At 46.7% G+C, this 17,729-nt stretch overlaps 1 protein-coding gene across 2 annotated transcripts in view; it reads left to right on the top strand.

Moving 5' to 3' along the window:
* The window catches only part of HCK (HCK proto-oncogene, Src family tyrosine kinase), a 51,744-nt gene extending 34,615 nt beyond the window's left edge, over positions 1 to 17,129 (top strand). The window contains exons 8-13 of one of the 2 annotated variants that reach the window (XM_061630808.1): positions 176 to 328; positions 3,461 to 3,643; positions 5,374 to 5,450; positions 11,902 to 12,055; positions 12,628 to 12,759; positions 14,347 to 17,129. In XM_061630808.1, the coding sequence (XP_061486792.1) occupies positions 176 to 328; positions 3,461 to 3,643; positions 5,374 to 5,450; positions 11,902 to 12,055; positions 12,628 to 12,759; positions 14,347 to 14,549 (902 nt within the window). In that variant the 3' untranslated portion in view covers positions 14,550 to 17,129. The remainder of the gene's footprint in view (positions 1 to 175; positions 329 to 3,460; positions 3,644 to 5,373; positions 5,451 to 11,901; positions 12,056 to 12,627; positions 12,760 to 14,346) is intronic. The other variant, XM_061630809.1, reaches the window with a different exon arrangement.
* The last annotated feature ends 600 nt before the right edge of the window (positions 17,130 to 17,729 follow it).

Below are 17,729 nucleotides of genomic sequence, written 5' to 3'. Positions count from 1 at the left end.
TTTAGAGGTCTCTCCATGATGACTCCAGGGCTGCTGTTCTCTGCGGTCCACAAAATTTGTGGCCTGTTTGGAGCATGGGATGTAAAGACCAGGCAGCCTTGTCCTGGAATCCTGCATGATGGAAAAGCCTGGTTTTTTTGGGGGGGGGGTCATCCTCTTTCTGGCTCTCTTTCAGGGCAAAGCGAAGGGTTGTGCCAAAAGCTGACGTACCCATGCATCGCGCCAAAACCTCAGAAACCCTGGGAGAAAGATGCGTGGGAAATCCCCCGTGAGTCTCTGAAGCTGGAGAAGAAGCTGGGAGCTGGGCAATTTGGAGAAGTCTGGATGGGTAAGAACATCAGAATACAGTGGAACCAAGGGGGTCTCTGGTCCAGCCTGCATGAATGCAACTGCCATCTCTTTTGGAATGAAAACTGGAACTCAGAGGTATACTACTTCCAAACGTGGAGGCTCCATTGGTTATCAGGGCTAATATCCATTGTAGCAAATTCCATATGTTCATGGTGTGTTGAATAAAACTGGTCTGCTGAGGAGGGGGGAACTCAGGATCTGGCCCGTTGGCCTGATCCTGTTCCCACCCCTGCCCTTTGTGCATGGATTTCCACCCTAGTCTCCCTTCTTCTCTTCCTAATGGAGCAGCGACTGGTGGCCTCTGGGCCAGATTCAGCCGTTTGAGGGAGAGCTGAGGCCGCGCATTTGCTGATGAGGAAAGGGTCACTAAGTGGCAGCTGTGAACATGCGACATGTCAGCACAGCAGTCTACATGTGTTGGGGTAGGAGTGGGGGGACACTGACCCTCGGCCCTTCCCCCAGGGTGGCCCACTGATTAATCTACTTGCTGACTATGTTGTGTCTTGACTTGGTGCAGTGGTGGTTTTGAGCTGTAAGCATCCTGCCTGCTTACATCTCCTATGTGTTGGGGGTATGCTGTGATCTGGATTGTGCAAGCGTGAGCTCTGCAGGTGTGGTATATTTGGGTGGCTGAGCTTCCTTCACTGTACAGGTGGAGAGCCTGGTGGTTTTTCAGTTGGATTCAATGGCACAATTTTCTTGGGAGTGGGCTGAGACTTTGCACGGTTCTCTCGTAGGGGCATTCATGCTTTGGACTGAGCAAAAGCCACCTGGTGGAGCAGCGTGGTGGAATGCATTTTTTAAAGACTCTTCCCCCACCATGTAAAAAGAACACCTTGCATGAAGAAACCTAGCAAGAGAGTTTAGAACCGTTTTACTTGATGTGCTAGTTTTATTATTATTATTAATTAATTAAATTGTTATACCGCCCCATAGCCGAAGCTCTCTGGGCGGCTCACAACAGGTAAAAACATCTAACATACAATTAAAACCACATATTAAGCAATTTAAAATAAGTTAAAGATATCAAAAATTAAAACATAATTAAACAGATACTAAAATGCATATTAAATACTACTAAAATGCTGAAAATGCCTGGGAGAAGAGGAAGGTTTTTACCTGGCGCCGAAAAGATAATAATGTTGGCGCCAGGCGTACCTCATCAGGAAGAATATTCCATAGTTTGGGGGCCACCACTGAGAAGGCTCTTTTTCTTGTTGTCACCTTCCGGGCTTCTCTCTGAGTAGGCACCCGGAGGAGGGCCTTCGATGTTGAGCGCAGTGTACGGGTAGGTTCATATCGGGAGAGGCGTTCCATCACATATTGTGGCCCCATGCCGTACAAGGCTTTATAGGTTAAAACCAGCACTTTGAATCGGGCCCGGAAACATATAGGCAACCAGTGCAAGCGGGCCAGAATCGGTGTTATATGTTCGGACCGCCTAGTCCCGGTTATCAGTCTGGCCGCCGCATTTTGCATGAGCTGCAGTTTCCGAACCGTCTTCAAGGGCAGCCCCACATAGAGTGCATTGCAGTAGTCTAATTTAGAGGTTACCAGGGCATGGACAACTGAAGCAAGGTTTCCCCTGTCCAGATAGTGGCGTAGTTGGGCCACCAGCCGAAGCTGGTAGAAAGCACTCCGTGCCACCGAGGCTACCTGAGCCTCCAGTGACAGGGATGGTTCTAAAAGAACTCCCAAACTACGAACCTGCTCCTTCAGAGGGAGTGCAACCCCATCCAGGACAGGTTGCACATCCACCTTCTGGTCAGGGGAACCGCCTACTAACAGCATCTCAGTCTTGTCTGGATTGAGCTTCAATTTATTCGCTCTCATCCAGTCCATTATCGCAGCCAGGCATCGGTTCAGCACCTTGACAGCCTCACCTGATGAGGATGAAAAGGAGAAGTAGAGCTGCGTGTCATCAGCATACTGGTGACAACGCACTCCAAAACTCCTGATGACAGCACCCAGCGGCTTCATGTAGATGTTAAAGAGCATGGGGGACAGAACTGACCCCTGCGGAACTCCATATTGGAGAGCCCAGGGTGCCGAACAATGCTCCCCAAGCACTACCTTCTGGAGACGACCCGCCAAGTAGGAGCAGAACCACTGCCAAGCAGTACCTCCAACTCCCAAATCCGCAAGTCTCCCCAGAAGAATACCATGGTCGATGGTATCAAAAGCCGCTGAGAGATCAAGGAGAATCAACAGAGTTACACTCCCCCTGTCTTTCTCCCAACAAAGGTCATAATACAGGGCGACCAAGGCCGTCTCCGTGCCAAAACCGGGGCTGAAACCCGATTGAAATGGATCCAGATAATCGGTCTCATCCAAGAGTGTCTGGAGCTGGTCTGCAACCACTCTTTCTAGGACCTTGCCCAGGAATGGGACATTTGCTACCGGCCTGTAATTATTAAGATTTTCTGGGTCCAGGGAAGATTTCTTCAAAAGTGGTCTCACTACCACCGCCTTTAGGCAGCCAGGGACCTCTCCCTCACACAGTGAGGCATTAATCACTTCCCTGGCCCAGCCGGCTGTTCCATCCCTGCTAGCTTTTATTAGCCAAGAGGGGCAAGGATCCAGAACAGAAGAGGTTGCACGCACCTGTCCAAGCACCTTGTCAACGTCCTCAAGCTGCACCAATTGAAACTCATCCAAAAAATCATGACCAGGCTGTGCTCCGGATACCTCATTTGATTCAACTGCTATAACACTGGAGTCCAAGTCTTGACGGATGCAAGAGATTTTATCCTGGAAGTGCCTAGCAAATTCATTACAGCGTGCTTCGGATAGTTCTACCGTGTCCCTAGGGCCAGAATGTAATAGCCCTCTGACAACTTTAAAAAGCTCCGCCGGATGGCTTTTTGACCCTGGATTTCACCAAACAGTGCCTATAGCCTTTTGAGTTTGTCATTTTAGTCATAAAGACTAGAAGCTATTGTTAATTAAAGCTAAGATTAATAGGATGCAGAATTTTGCAGCCCATATTATATTTTGCTTTTTTGTGACGTTTTATGGAAATCGTGGAATGCATAACAGTCTTGGTGGTAGGGCAGGGAATAAGATGTGATTCCGTGGCTCTGAAGCATCCCCACTCTCTCCCCTCCAGCCACCTACAACATGCACACAAAAGTGGCAGTGAAAACCATGAAGCCAGGAAGCATGTCTGTGGAAGCTTTCCTAGAAGAGGCTAACATCATGAAGACCCTGCAACATGACAAGCTGGTCAAGCTGAATGCCGTGGTCACCAGGGAGGAGCCCATTTACATCATCACCGAATATATGGAGAAAGGTGAGCACCAGAAGTGAGCTGAATGATCTACAGCAGACTTCTCCAACCTGGTGTCTGCCAGCTGGCTGGCGCTGATGGGCATTGTAGCCCAAAACATCTGGAGGGCACCAGGTTGGGACCGTAGCTCAGTAGCAGAGCTTCTGCTTTGCATGCAGAAGGTCCCGTGTTCAAGACTTCTTGCTGCCAATCAGGGTAGACATTGCTGAGCTAGATGGGCCACAGGCGTGACTCAATGTAAGGCAGCTTCCTGTGTTTCCTGTGAGGACACCAGGTTGGCAAAGGCTGATCTACAGCCATTTTTTTCAGCCCAGAAGGGCCTTTTGCAGGGAGGATGAAAGCTTTCACTAAAAGCACCTGCCCCCAGTTACTTTTTTCACTCTTCCCTCACTGCCTATTTGTGGTCTTCGGAGGAGAGGCGACCCTCACTCCTCCTCACCACCGTCTCCCCCATTTTTGCACGAAAAGAAGCCAGAGCGGTAACAGGAAGCGTTTGTCCATTTTGGCTTCAAACATAATTGCCAAATATAGCAGGCTGCACAACGGTAGCCAGAATCCAAATCGGAGAGGAGGCAGCACTTTTTTTCCTGCCTGCACTGACCGGCAGCAACTGTCCAAACTTTCAGGCAGGGGATTGAACCTGGGGCCGACTGCATGCAAGGCGGGCTCTCTATCACTGAGCTACAGACATTTCCCCTTAAGCTACGGCCTTCCCCCTAAGTCGTCATCCCAAACATCCGGAGGGATCCGGTGGGCAAAGGCTGGTCTGTCTGTTTCCAGGCTTCTCGTTGCAATCAGGAAGGCCGGAAACTTAAAAACATTTTTTTAAAAAACTACATAAAACCTGGGTTTCTTAAGAAGCCCTGTTACTGTTTTGTTCCCCACATCAGATTTTATGCGCTTGCTTGCTGTCCTGCAGGACTGGCACTGCTTCCTCCTGTTCTGCTGAGAGGTGCTCAGCCCCTCACTAACCACACAGACGACAGTACCACGTGCCACGGAAGCTGCATAGGACGAGGCACACAGTTGGGAGGAAGAGATAGCTGTGAGCCTGGCTGGGAAGATGCAGCATGGGGAACTGAAGGAAGAGATCCAAGAAAGAAAATAAACCATCTGCAGAAGTGTCTTTATTTCTAAGGCTGCAGCCCTATATGTTGGACTACGACCTGGGAGACCAGGGTTCGAATCCCCACACAACCATGAAGCGCACTGGGTGACCTTGGGCCAATCACTGCCTCTCAGCCTCATGAAAGCCCTATTCATAGGGTCGCCATAAGTCGGAATCGACTTGTAGGCAGTACATTTTTATTTTTTCAAGCCCCTCTGAACACAAGGAAGGTTGCTCCTGAGTAGCTGTGGAGAGAATTGGGCTGCATGCTAGAGAGGCTCCCTTCCCACAATTCACTGCAATTTTTTAATGCTAAATATGCTCTAGGGCAGCCTTCCCCAACCTGGTGCCTTCCAGCGGCTTTGGTCTTCAACTTCCATCAGCCCTGTGCTGGCTGGGGAAGGCTGATGACAGGGAGGTGAGGTGGGATAAGCCACAGCCATTGAGCAGTCTGGTGGCCCGTGTCTACGTGAACTTGGGCCCTTTTCCATCTAAACTAAGTATGTGCTCTTCCACTCTGAGCTGTAGGTCTCTCTTCCCAGGGAAAGATTGGGGTGGGGTGGGGGCCCTCTGAAAAGAACAATGGCCTGCTGTGCCCTGAAGAGTTTCTTTCCTCCATCTGCAGGCAGCTTGCTGGATTTCCTGAAAAGCGATGAAGGGCACAAACAGCCACTGCCCACATTGATCGACTTCTCTGCCCAGGTGAGTGCGATCCCGGGAAGAGTCCTGAAGCTGGATCAGCCAGAGGCCCATCTAGCCCAGCATCCTGGTGGTCAACCAGATGCTCCCTATGGAAAGCTCACAAGCAGGACCTGATCCTGCACAGTATAGGAATCCAATCCACACAACACAGGAAGAGGACCTTTAGTGTGACGGCACCGACCCTTTGGAATTCCCTCCCATTAATTATTAGACAGGCGCCATCTGTGTTATCATTTTGGTGCCTACTGAAGATCATCATCATCATCGTTTATTTGTATGCCGCCTTTCCATAACAATTTGCGCACAAGGCGTCTCACAACATGAACAGGAAAAAAGTTACACAACTCACTGTAAGAAATAAATTCAAATGGTCAATAAGTTAACAAAAACATCATTAAAAACATACAATAAATTGATACATCCTTCTAATTCCTAATAAAACCCAACAATAAAATACAGAAGCATAATCCCAATAACAGCAAAACAAAAAACCGACCATCAGAAATCAAACTTTTACCCAAACGGAAGCCCCTAAACAACACCCCACAGTCCAGGTGGTCTCTGGCATCTTCAGGTAGTGATACCTTTTGCAGCTGCAGTCAGTCAAGGCCCCACCCGGGCAGGCCAGGTGGAAAGAGGCCAGCGAGCAGGGAGAGGGTCTTACAGGTCAAGATGACCTTCCTCTTTTGACAAGCCTTTTAAGGTGAGACCTTTATCCCAGTCTGCATCTACATTGGATTTTTTAAAAATTGTTTTATCACTTCTTGTTTGGGATATAAATTTAAATAATAATCCCCAGCAACTGGTATTCAGAGGCATACTGTCCCTGACAGTGACCTGCAGGATCTCACCCGTGACTGGGAACAAGGAGGCTGCTGCTGTTCGCTCCCTCACTGGGGGCCAGGCCACCTAGTGTAGGACCAGGGTTCAGCCCTGGAAGGGAATGTGATGCAATTTCTTTTCTCAGATTGGCGTCCTTGGGCGGGGGCAGTACCAGTATGGAAAGTCCTCAGAGTAGATCTTTACAGTGTGGGTCAATTCCCTCGCTAGTAGGGTGGCCAGATACAAGAGGGGTCAAGGCTGCTAAGGTGTGCAGAAGATGGAATTTCAACAGGTGTAGCTTGTCATGCTTGTCTTTTCCATCTGGCCACCCACTGTCCCAGTGGAGGCAGTGGTGGTGTGGGGAGAGCCCAGATCTATACCGCACAAGCCACAGCTTGCCCTGTGTGTGACTGTTTGTGCCTAGAAGCATCCGGAGATGACATTGCTCATGGAATCTTCTGTTCTTGTTGATCACAAGCTGAGTATGAGCCAACAGTGTAATGTTGCTGCAAAAAAGACAAATGCTATTTTAGGTTGCATTAACAGAAGTATAGGTTCTAAATCACATATCGGTTTCCTCCTATTCGGCACTGGTTTGGCCTCATCTTGAGTACTGCATCCAGTTCTGGACACTGCACTTTAACAAGGATGCAGACAAACTGGAACGGGTTCGGAGGAAGGCAACAAGGATGATCAGGGGACTGGAAACAAGGCCCTATGATGAGAGACTGAAAGAACTGGGCATGTTTAGCCTGGAAAAGAGAAGACTGGGGGGAGATGTGATAGTACTCTTGAAGGACTTGAAAGGTTGCCACACAGAGGAGGGCCAGGATCTCTTCTCGATTGTCCCAGAGTGCAGGACATGAAATAATGGGCTCAAGTTACAGGAAGCCAGATTTCAGATGAACATCAGGAAAAACTTCCTACCTGTTAAGAGTGATGCGACAATTACCTAGAGAGGTGGTGGGCTCTCCGACACTGGAGACCTTCAAGAGGCAGCTGGACGGCCACCTGACGGGTATGCTTCAATTTGGATTCCTGCATTGAGCAGGGGGTTGGACTGGATGGCCTTACAGGCCCTTTCCAACTCTACCACTCTTATGATTCTTGTGAGGCTTCACTGTGCCCCTTAATGCACACTGTGGATTAGCCCAGATTCCTGCCGCCCAAAATGGCTCTTCTGAGGAGTGGCTAATCTCTGCAGTGGCACAAAAACTGTCCTTGGGGCTTTCGTGCATCATCTCTGACCTTTGTGCCATGCCTGCTGCAGGGGCTGTCCAACACTCCCTGGAGGGCCACAGGTTCCTTCTCCATCATTGCCTGGGTAGTCTTGCAGGTGTGGAAAGGTCTAGAGACCCTCCAGTAATAAAGAGGTGAATTTAACAGCCAGCGCCCTCTTCTCTTGTGGGGTTTCAAATGTCGCTGGGCGATGGCTGTGCGACTACGTTGTTCCCAGTTTGACAAGTGAAGAGTAGGGAGGCTGATTTGAATGTGCAAATCTGCCTGCCACGGTGTGTGGAGTGCTTGTGGGAGGGGAGTTTGCTTTGTTGTTTTGTGTGTGTGTAACTCTGAAGGAAGGAGAGAACCTGGAAAGGGTCCATGGTCATTTCCTTCCTCTGGGTCGCCTTCTCCTCCGAGGAGGAACTGTTCTACCCGGGCTGCAGAACAACTGGCCGTTTGTTGCTCAGGGCTGTGCTAAAAAGAGCAGGTGTGCCCAGTGGGCCATCCATCTTGTTTTGGGATGACAGTTAACCCCCTCGCTTCAGGTCTTCATAGCTCGCTTTGTTGTGAGGTAATTGCTCACTGCGAGGGTCTGAACCTGGAAGTTTTGGGTTGAAATCTCGCCTTGCCCATGACATTATGTGACCAGGGCCGGCGCCAAAGGGCGGCCAGGTCGGGCCCTGGCCGAGGGGACCCTGTCGCAGATTGCAGGGACAGAGCTTCCAGGCTGCCTGCCCGTTCGCTCCACCTACCTCTCTCCTGCGTTTTGCTCCTGCGTGCACTGCGCATGCAGCAGCAGAACACAGGAGAGGGGTAGGTGGAACAGGCAGGAGCCACATGCCTGTGGCAGACTGGTGCCCAAGGGCCCAGTCATGCCTGGTGCTGGCCCTGTATGTGACCATTGATAAGCCACTCACAAGGCACATCTTCACATACATGGCCTGAAGAAGTTCTTCTTTCAATTGGGTTTATAATGCTGTTTGGATTTGAAGTTGGGTTGTTTGGGCTGTGACCAAGGTTTCCTGGGGTTTGAATGGTATAGCAAGCTGTAGTTGATCGAAGCAGGAGCTTTGGCACACCTCCTCATGAATGTGCTGTGGGAGGAAGGGGGAGGAGGCTTTATGTCTCAACCAGCCCGTTGTCTCTTCTCCCTTCCTTACAGGGTGGTTGTGAGGCTAGAATAGAGGGGGGGGGGCAGGGGACAGAGCGGCAAACTCCACCTTGAGTGCTTTAGAAGGAAAGTTTAGAAGGTAGGATGCCTCCCTGGGCTCCTGCTGGGAGGAAGGGTGGGATATAAATCAAATAATAAACAAATAAATAAATAAAATAAGGTGGTTTATCAATATAATAACAAACAAACCTGTCTGCCACAAGGCTCATCTGTATCACAAATGTCTCTCACTTTCCCTGCTGCAAATTATTTTTTTTTATGGATCGATTCCCAGGGGGCATCCTGAAGCGATTTACATGTATAAAACCATACATTTATATATAAACAATTAAAACTGCATAAATTCCAGCAGGCATTTTCATGATATTTTTATTGTTTTTGCTTTCTGCATGGTTTATTTTTATGTACACAGCTTAGAAATGCTAATGATTCAGTGACATATAAATGTCTTAAATATTTTAGGAAACAATTATGTTCTGTAACATAAAGAAGAAGTCGTTCACGCTACAGGTTGTCACACTGCAGTTTGCATCAACACCGACAGGTGGCGCTGTGAACCACAGTGTGAACGCTTCAGCATTCCAGGTCCAGGCAACTCCTGGAGGAGTTGCTGCAAGGTGCAAGAGGCAGGCAGGCAGGCTGGTGATTGACTGACTTGAGTGATGAGTGTGAGCAGCTGTGAAGTGGTCCAATGCCAGGCGAGCAAGGAGGAAGAGGTGATCGTGTGGCAACACCTGGCAGCACTGGGGGATTTGGTGAGAAGGATGGGGGAATGTGGGGTTGCCATTCCTAGGGTTAGGTGATGGGGTTGGCATGCAAGGCATGCAGGGGTCCGTGTGCGTGCAAAATAGTTTGAAACAACAACAATGCAAATCCAAGACAGATACCAACTGGGATAAAGATTTTATTTATTTATTTATTATTTGATTTATATCCCACCCTTCCTCCCAGCAGGAGCCCAGGGCGGCAAACAAAAGCACTAAAAACCCTTTAAAACATCATAAAAATAGACTTTAAAATACATTAAAACAAAACATCTTTAAAAACATTTTAGAAAACTTGTTGGAAGAGGAGTGTCCTGTGGCCCTGAAGTTGTTCTTGGGACTCTAACTCCCATCAGCCCCTAGTCAGCATCGCCAATGGTCAGGGATGATGGGAGCTGGAATCCAACATCTAGGGCCCTGGAATCTCTATCCTTGATCTGAATGATTGATTTTTGAAAATTACAAAAGAATCTACAGAATTACATAAGTGACAAAAGCTTCTTTGTGTAAAAAGCTTTCCCCAGTATTATTACTTATTTATTATTTCGTTTCATTTCTAGACCGCCCATAGCTAGTAGCTCTCTGGGCGGTGTACAAAACTGGATTAAAATACAATAATATAATAAAATCAATAACACATAGCAGCAAGTTAACTAACAAAAAATTAAACATAAAAACATTAAAATGCCTGGGAGTATGGCCAGGTCTTAACCTGGCGCCTAAAAGAAAGTACCATAGGCGCCAGGCGTATCTCCTCAGGTAAGCTGTTCCAGAGTTCGGGGGCCACCACAGAAAAGGCCCTAGATCTAACAACAGTCCTCTGGGCTTCCTGATGAGTTGGTACCCGGAGGAGGGCCTTAGATACTGAACGAAGTGAACGGGTAGGTTCATAGCGGGAGAGGCGTTCCACAAGGTAGGTCCCACACCGTATAAGGCTTTATAGGTCAAAACCAGCACCTTGAATCTAGCTCGGAAACAGATGGGTAGCCAGTGCAAGCGGGCCAGGACAGGTGTTATATGCGCAGACCGATAGGTCCTCGTCAACAACCTGGCTGCCGCATTTTGCACTAGCTGGAGTTTCCGAACAGTCTTCAAGGGCAGCCCTACGTAGAGCGCATTACAGTAGTCCAATCTAGAAGTTACCAGAGCGTGAACAACTGAGGCGAGATCGTCTCTGTCCCAACATCTACATGCAGCCTCTGGGTGCGGTCATCAGGAGTTTTGGAGTGCGTTGTCATCAGTACGCTGATGACACGCAGCTCTGCTTCTCCTTTTCACCTTTTTCAGGTGAGGCTGTTGATGTGCTGAACCATTGCTTGACCGTGATAATGGACTGGATGAGAGCTAATAAACTGAAACTCAATCCAGACAAGACCGAGACACTGTTGGTGAGCCCTTTACCTGCCCAGATAGTGGATGTTCATCCTGTTCTAGCGGCACCTGGGGTGAGCATTTTTATTAGGAAAAAACCCGCAACAGTGCTGTGGGAAAGAGCTGATCTCCTTCCCGCCAGTGCCATGGTCCCATACCAGACCAGGCCTTCTTCACCCGTGGGTGCATCTGAAATGAAGAGAAGGGAGATCCAATCTCAGGCCTTTGCTACTTTCTCTCGCTTGGCTCTTCTCCTTGCATGCCAATTCTGCACTTTGGTGCCACTTTCCTCTGATGGGAGGATTTTCTCCTACTAGAAGAGCGAGCAGTTGTTTTGAGTTCTGTTGCGAAGGCTGTGCTGGTTTGCATTTTTTGAGCATTAACATCGCCTGGAAGCAAATTCCAAGAAAGGGGTGGGGTGGGATTCTTATGCACTTGGAGGAAAATCTATTTATGAAAATGTGCAGATGCTGCAGGTCACTCTCACAGAACAGTGATTTTCTGGAAGCTAGTGCAGAGACGGAAAGAGCTGGGGAGGGATCTGAACCCATAGTAGAGCCTTCAGCACATCATAAGGCTGTCTCCCAACTAGGGATGGACGAGAAATTCAATTCAGTTGACATTTAAAAGCAAACCTCCCTAATTTGAACTTTCCAAACCAATATGCAAACTGAAAAGCAGCCATCCGTCAAAATTCATTCTTCAAATTTTGCAGTGCATTTTTTCCAGCTAAGCAATTTTTACAGAAATGCATATACAGGGTACAGTGCGCATATTATACATTCATATGCTAGTGAAGATAACATACAAAAATGAGTATTAGGGGAAATTGCTTTGCAAAAATGTGTATATTAGGCAAAACTGCATACACCAATGTGTACATTAGGAGAAATTAGCACTAAAATGCTGAATTTTCAGGAGGACTTTTTTTGAAGACATCACGAACTGATGTGGGAATGTGGGAAACTGAACTAAGGATTAGAAAAATGAAAAACTCACGAGGAACCAAAATTGACAGATCTGCCCATCCAGCTTCTCCAGCTATCGCTCTTTATGGTCCATCGCTCCCTTGTCACAAATGTTTTTTCTCTCTTTGATGCAGATAGCGGAAGGGATGGCTTACATTGAGCAACAGAACTACATCCATCGGGACTTGAGAGCTGCCAACATCCTGGTTTCAGCCATGCTGGTGTGCAAGATTGCTGATTTTGGCTTGGCCCGAGTGATTGATGATAACGAATACACAGCCCGGGAAGGTGCAAAAAGATGCTTTGTACGATGGTTGCCAAAGCCATCCCTCCTGTCTTCACCCTCTTGTGAACAGTGTGCATTAGACTTAGGCACTTAATAATAGAGATGGGGGAGAAAAATTGATTCAGTGTGCATATAAATGCAAACCCACTTAATTTGCCTTTCCAAAATTCACACCTCTCCAAATTTTGCAATGCAGTTCTCCAGCCAAGTAATGAGTACGAAAATGCACAGACCAGGTCAGAGTGCATAAAAATTCATATACTGGTGAAAATGACATACGAAAGTGCATTATGTTAGGGGAAATTGATGTGCACATTAGAAAGAGTTGCATACAAAAATGAGTATGCTAGGAGAGGCTCGCAGCAAAACGCTGATGAGTTTTCATGAGGACTAAAAAAAAATTGCAAACTGATGTGGAAATGTGAACTGGATTTAAGTCTGGAAAAATGAGAAACAGTCTTGCAACCCACAGTTTGGGAAGTAAAACTGCTACCTGCCTGAAAGCCACTCTTTCTTGAACATACCCTGTCTTCTTCCTGAGCCTTACCTGGCTTGTTTTGACCATTTTGGGCAGGTGCCAAGTTTCCCATTAAGTGGACCGCACCCGAAGCCATCAACTACGGCTCCTTCACGATAAAATCTGACGTCTGGTCCTTTGGGATTCTCCTGATGGAGATAATTACCTACGGACGGACTCCGTACCCAGGTGTGTAGTAGGAAATGTCGCCTTGCAGTCTCTCTGTATCTCCACAATTTTTTAAATGTGTGGCTGGGTATCCCGTGGAGAAGAGGAGATGTGGTGTGTGGTGATGATCCCTGAAAATCCCAAAGGAACTAGTATTTCTTACTAGTCTTTCTTAGTGAAGCCATTTTGGCCCAGCCAGCCAGATCTTTATCTCCCCCCATGCCCATGGGCTAATTTTAAAAGGTGGGCAGGGCCACCCCCCTGTCAAATCATCTGACCGTCTGCTTATACACCGTCTTCTCTACCCAGACCATACTATCATTGAAACTCACATATTGCAATAGTTCAGCTTTTTTTTTTTTAGAGTTCTGAATTTTCCTCATCCATTGGAGACTAAAACAGCATTTAAAGCATTTAACAAGCCTATCACCTTAGGAAAACCATTTTGATTACATGCTTTCACCCATTTGACTGAGCGGCCAAGGGGTGAGAACCTTGTGTTTATGACTTTAACTCAAGCTTGAAAATAGTTACTTGCCGGCGGTTACATTTGCCACCAGGTGTCCAGACATGTTTTTGTAAAGAGAGAGGGTTTTTTTCAGGCAGTTGATGCGCCACAACTGACATCTGCACTATACATTTAACTACCGAAGAATATTGGGAACTGTAGTTTGTTAAGGGTGCTGAGAGCTATTAGGAGACCTCTCTCCCTCTCCCAGAACTACAATTCTCAAGAGTTTCCTGGGAAGAGGGATTGATTGTTAATCCACACTGGGAATTGTAGCTCTGTGAGGGAAATAGGAGCCTCCTAGCAACTCTTAGCAGTCTTAACAAGCTGCAGTTCCCAGGTCTCTTGGGGTGAAGCCATGGCTATTTAAAGTGGTATGATACCGCTTTAAATATATAGTGCAGATGGGGGCCTGACTGTAATACAGCCATCACCAACCTGGTGTCCTCCAGATGTTTTGAACAACTCCCATCAGCCCCAGCCAGCACAGCTGTTAAAGGGATCAAGTCTGAGACAGACACTGGAGAGCCACTGCTAGCCAGAGTAGAGTGTGTTGGACTGGACGGGCCAGTGGTCTGATACGGCAATGTCAGATTCTCATGGGGATAGCCCATAGCTCAGCGAGAGGCCGCGCACTTTGCATGCTGGATGTTTCCACCTCGAGCTCAAAGAATCTCGGGTTGCAAGGCTGGGGAAAGCCCTTGGAGGGCTGCTGTTAATGAGATTAGACTTGTAGTCTCATGCAGTGTAAGGCAGCTTTGCCTCTTCAAATAAGATGGGTGATCCAGTGGTCTCCTTCAACGTCCACCCTTTTCTGCTTGCAGGAGGGGATTGTATTCGATGAGCAGGCTGGTCCACTTTTATTTGTTTAACTTCTGCAGTTCATGGGGAGCTGCCTTATTCTGAGTTAGACCATTGGTCTGCCTAGCTCAGTATTGGCTACACTGAGTGGCAGCAACTCTCCCGGATTTCAGACAAGGGATCTCTCTCAGCCCTATGTGGAGATGCTGGGAATTGGACCTGGGATCTTCTGCATGCAGGACAGATGCTCTGCCCCTGAGCGACGGTGTCTCAGTTTCTTTCTCTTCTTTTGAATTCAGGGATGTCTCACCAGGAAGTGATCCGTGCCCTCGAGCGTGGCTATCGGATGCCACGCACAGAGGGCTGCCCAGAGGAGCTCTATGAAATTATGATGCGCTGCTGGAAGCGCAAGCCTGAGGACCGCCCTACATTTGAGTGCAATCAGAGCATCCTGGAAGATTTCTTTACTGCCACTGAAAGTCAGTACCAGCAACAGCCTTAAAGCAGATGCGGGGACGGACAAGAGAGTGGAGCACTGCAGAAAGATGCTCTAGAGAGCGGGTCTGATGGATGTCAAGATTCCCAAGTGGCTTAGCCAGAAGCACCTGTCTCCACCTTGTGAACTAACAAGAAACCTGGCATTGACCACTGTTGGGAGACAAAACTGCACTCGACGGGCCCTCCAGCTGATCCAACATAAGCAACTGTCATGTTTGTAGCTGAAATACCTTAACAAAACTGCATTCAGCAGATGCCATTTCCACGGAAATATGGCAGTGCACTTTTTGTCTCAAGGATTTGTCGCCAGCCGGAAAGCTGTTGGCTGTTCTTCTAGAAGTGCCTGGATTTTGTGTGTGTGTGTGTGAGTGAGCATCAGAGGGAGAGGGGTGGGGGGAGATTTTGTTTGTCATTTGATCAGTTAAAAATAATATGTGGCCAATCAACTAGGCAAATGTTATAAATACAGTACTGTTAATTATTGGCATTCCAGCTAAGCTTGCCACCTCTTCCTTAATGCAAGGAATGGTTGCTTATTTAGCAATATAAAATGCTCGTTCTAAGTAAGAAACTGTTCCCTGAAATAAAGAACAGGTGGTGAGCCTAATTGGCTTACATTTGTCACAAAGCCCCAAGTTAGTAGCAATGACATTACATTCTAAATTATTCTAATCAATGTATTTAAAGCTTATGAAATTTTATATAGATATCAGTGTATGCCAACAATATTCAAAAGGTCAAACTGTTCTTCATGGTTTTTCAGAGCAACTATAGACAGGTCGGATTTTAAATATGGTACTTGCAGTTGTGTTTGTGAAGCCAGATTTCTGAAGGGCCGAAGAGGAAGGAGCTGAGGACACACTCTCCTGCTTTTGTTCTCAGATGATGCCATGATGGCATTTAAAAGGGCATTAAAAAGCTATCTTTAGTTTCATAGAATATTTGACTACAGTCAAATAGCAGGTGGCCAGTTGGTGATATGTAACTAGTCAGCTGACTGGTGTGTCCACAAATGGGTGAACTTCGGAAATTCTGGAGAAGCATCTGTTTCAAAACCCATCTCTTGTTTGCTAGATCCACCTTTGTACTTCTATTTGCAAGCAACATCACTAAAAGGAAAACCTGAATCTCTCCAGGCCAGGATTTCCTAGAGAAGTCACGCAGCGTTCATAAGAAGAGCCTGACTGCTGGATCAGGCCCATGGCCCATCTGGTCCAACGCTCTACTCTCATAGTGGGCAATTAGATGCCCATGGGAAACCCACAAGTGGAACCTGAAAGCAAGACCACCCTCCCCACTTGCCATTCCAGCAACTGGTATTCAAAGGCATCCTGCCTCCAGCAGTGGAAGTAATAAAATATTATTGTAATAAATATTATTGTAATGCAATAAAATAAATAAAAGAAGCAATAAAATACAATCAAAATCATTCAGCATCTAGCTGAGCACGTTACAATGTACACAACAGGCAGAAAAACCATTAAGTAGTCTGCCAAGACCTTCGGCAATTTTTAAGTTTGAAAAAAGTTTGAGAACCACTAAGGCAGAACATAGCTATTGTGACTAGCAGCCACCGATAGCCCTTTCTTGCATGAATTTGTCTAATCCTCTTTAAAAGCCACTGGAAGTCATAGGAACTTAAATATTCAATTGTTCATTATTTGCTTTTCCTTCCTTTTGGGACAGCAAAATTGCTGCATCGGTGTATTTGCAGTGTGTATTTAGTACCATGCAGGCTCAAGATAAACCTGGCATCTTGAAAAATCTCCCTACAGTTCTAGAGGGAGCCTGGAAGGCAAGTGAAGGCTGGTGCTCTGTCTCTGTTGTCATGGCTTGCATGCTCAAGGAGGCAGGTGAATAGACAGTGACCAGGCCAGCAGATTCTGGCGGTTGAAAATGGACCCCCTGAAGGAGTATGGGTCTTGGCAGGTGCCCAAGAGGGCTGGGCCTGGGGCAGATCAAGCAGCAGATTAATAAGAAGTAGCTGGTTAAACATTCATGCTTCTAGGGTCTGCCATTTCAAATTCAAGATGGATATTGTCCATATTTCATGCCCAATTATCCATTTTTAAATAAAATCACATTAAAAGGGGTGTTTCAGAAAAGATGTTAACTGTTTGCTCTTTTCCCACCCATCTGCTTTGCTGTTTTGTCAGCCTCTTTTTAAAAAATCAAATCTTTATATCTAGACCCCAAATATGAGATTAGTTCTATTTATCCAAAGGAGGACAAAGAGGGAGAAGGGAACCTTGCACTTTTACCCATAATGTCAGTCCATTCTGATATTGCCTCTGTGATGTCTGGTGCACTGGCCACAAGCTGGTCCCAGAGCAGGTGAAATCCAGCACCTCCACGGCTTGGGAGGTTTACATTTTTAATGTTGGTGAAAGCCGAGGAAGTGTTTTCCACAGATAAACTAAAACACCCTTACACATCAGCCCGTTTTGTCCTCATTCCTGTGCCTAAATTTAAGAGTCTGCAAAGCAAGGATGATGTCAAATATTATTTAAGGATATTTACTCTGTGTATTTTGAAATGTTTTGATAAACATTTCTGTATGCTTTGTAATGATAAATATTTTAAGAAGTCAAAAGTTTTTTGTTGTGATTTCTGGCTATGGACAGTGGTAATTCTGGAAGAACGGATTCGAAAGTGGCCTTGTGCGTTATGATGCCAGTATAAAACGATAGTATATTATAGGTGGATTCCTAATTGCAGTATGACCTATGTTCATGTGCTCAAAAGCAAGTCACTGCATCCTGCATGGGATATGCTGCCAAGTCACTGAGCCTACAGTTCTTTTGGGTTTTTTTTTTAAGGATCTGCAACCTTGATAGTGGTTCTTGATAGAACACAAACTCTGGCAAAAGAAATGCAAGAAGACAATAAGGGATGCTAAAAAAGAATTTGAGGAGCACATTGCTAAGAACATAAAAACCAACAACAAAAAATTCTATAAATACATTCAAAGCAGGAGACCATCTAGGGAGACAATTGGACCCTTGGATGATACGGCAGTCAAAGGTGTACTAAAGAACGATAAGGAGATTGCAGAGAAGCTAAATGAATTCTTTGCATCTGTCTTCACAGTGGAAGATATAGGGCAGATCCCTGAACCTGAACTAACATTTGCAGGAAGGGATTCTGAGGAACTAAGACAAATAGTGGTGACGAGAGAGGAAGT

This window comes from Rhineura floridana, chromosome 6 (assembly GCF_030035675.1).
Source record: "Rhineura floridana isolate rRhiFlo1 chromosome 6, rRhiFlo1.hap2, whole genome shotgun sequence".
Taxonomy (NCBI): Eukaryota; Metazoa; Chordata; class Lepidosauria; order Squamata; family Rhineuridae; genus Rhineura; species Rhineura floridana.
This window is presented reverse-complemented; position numbering and strand designations above follow the sequence as displayed.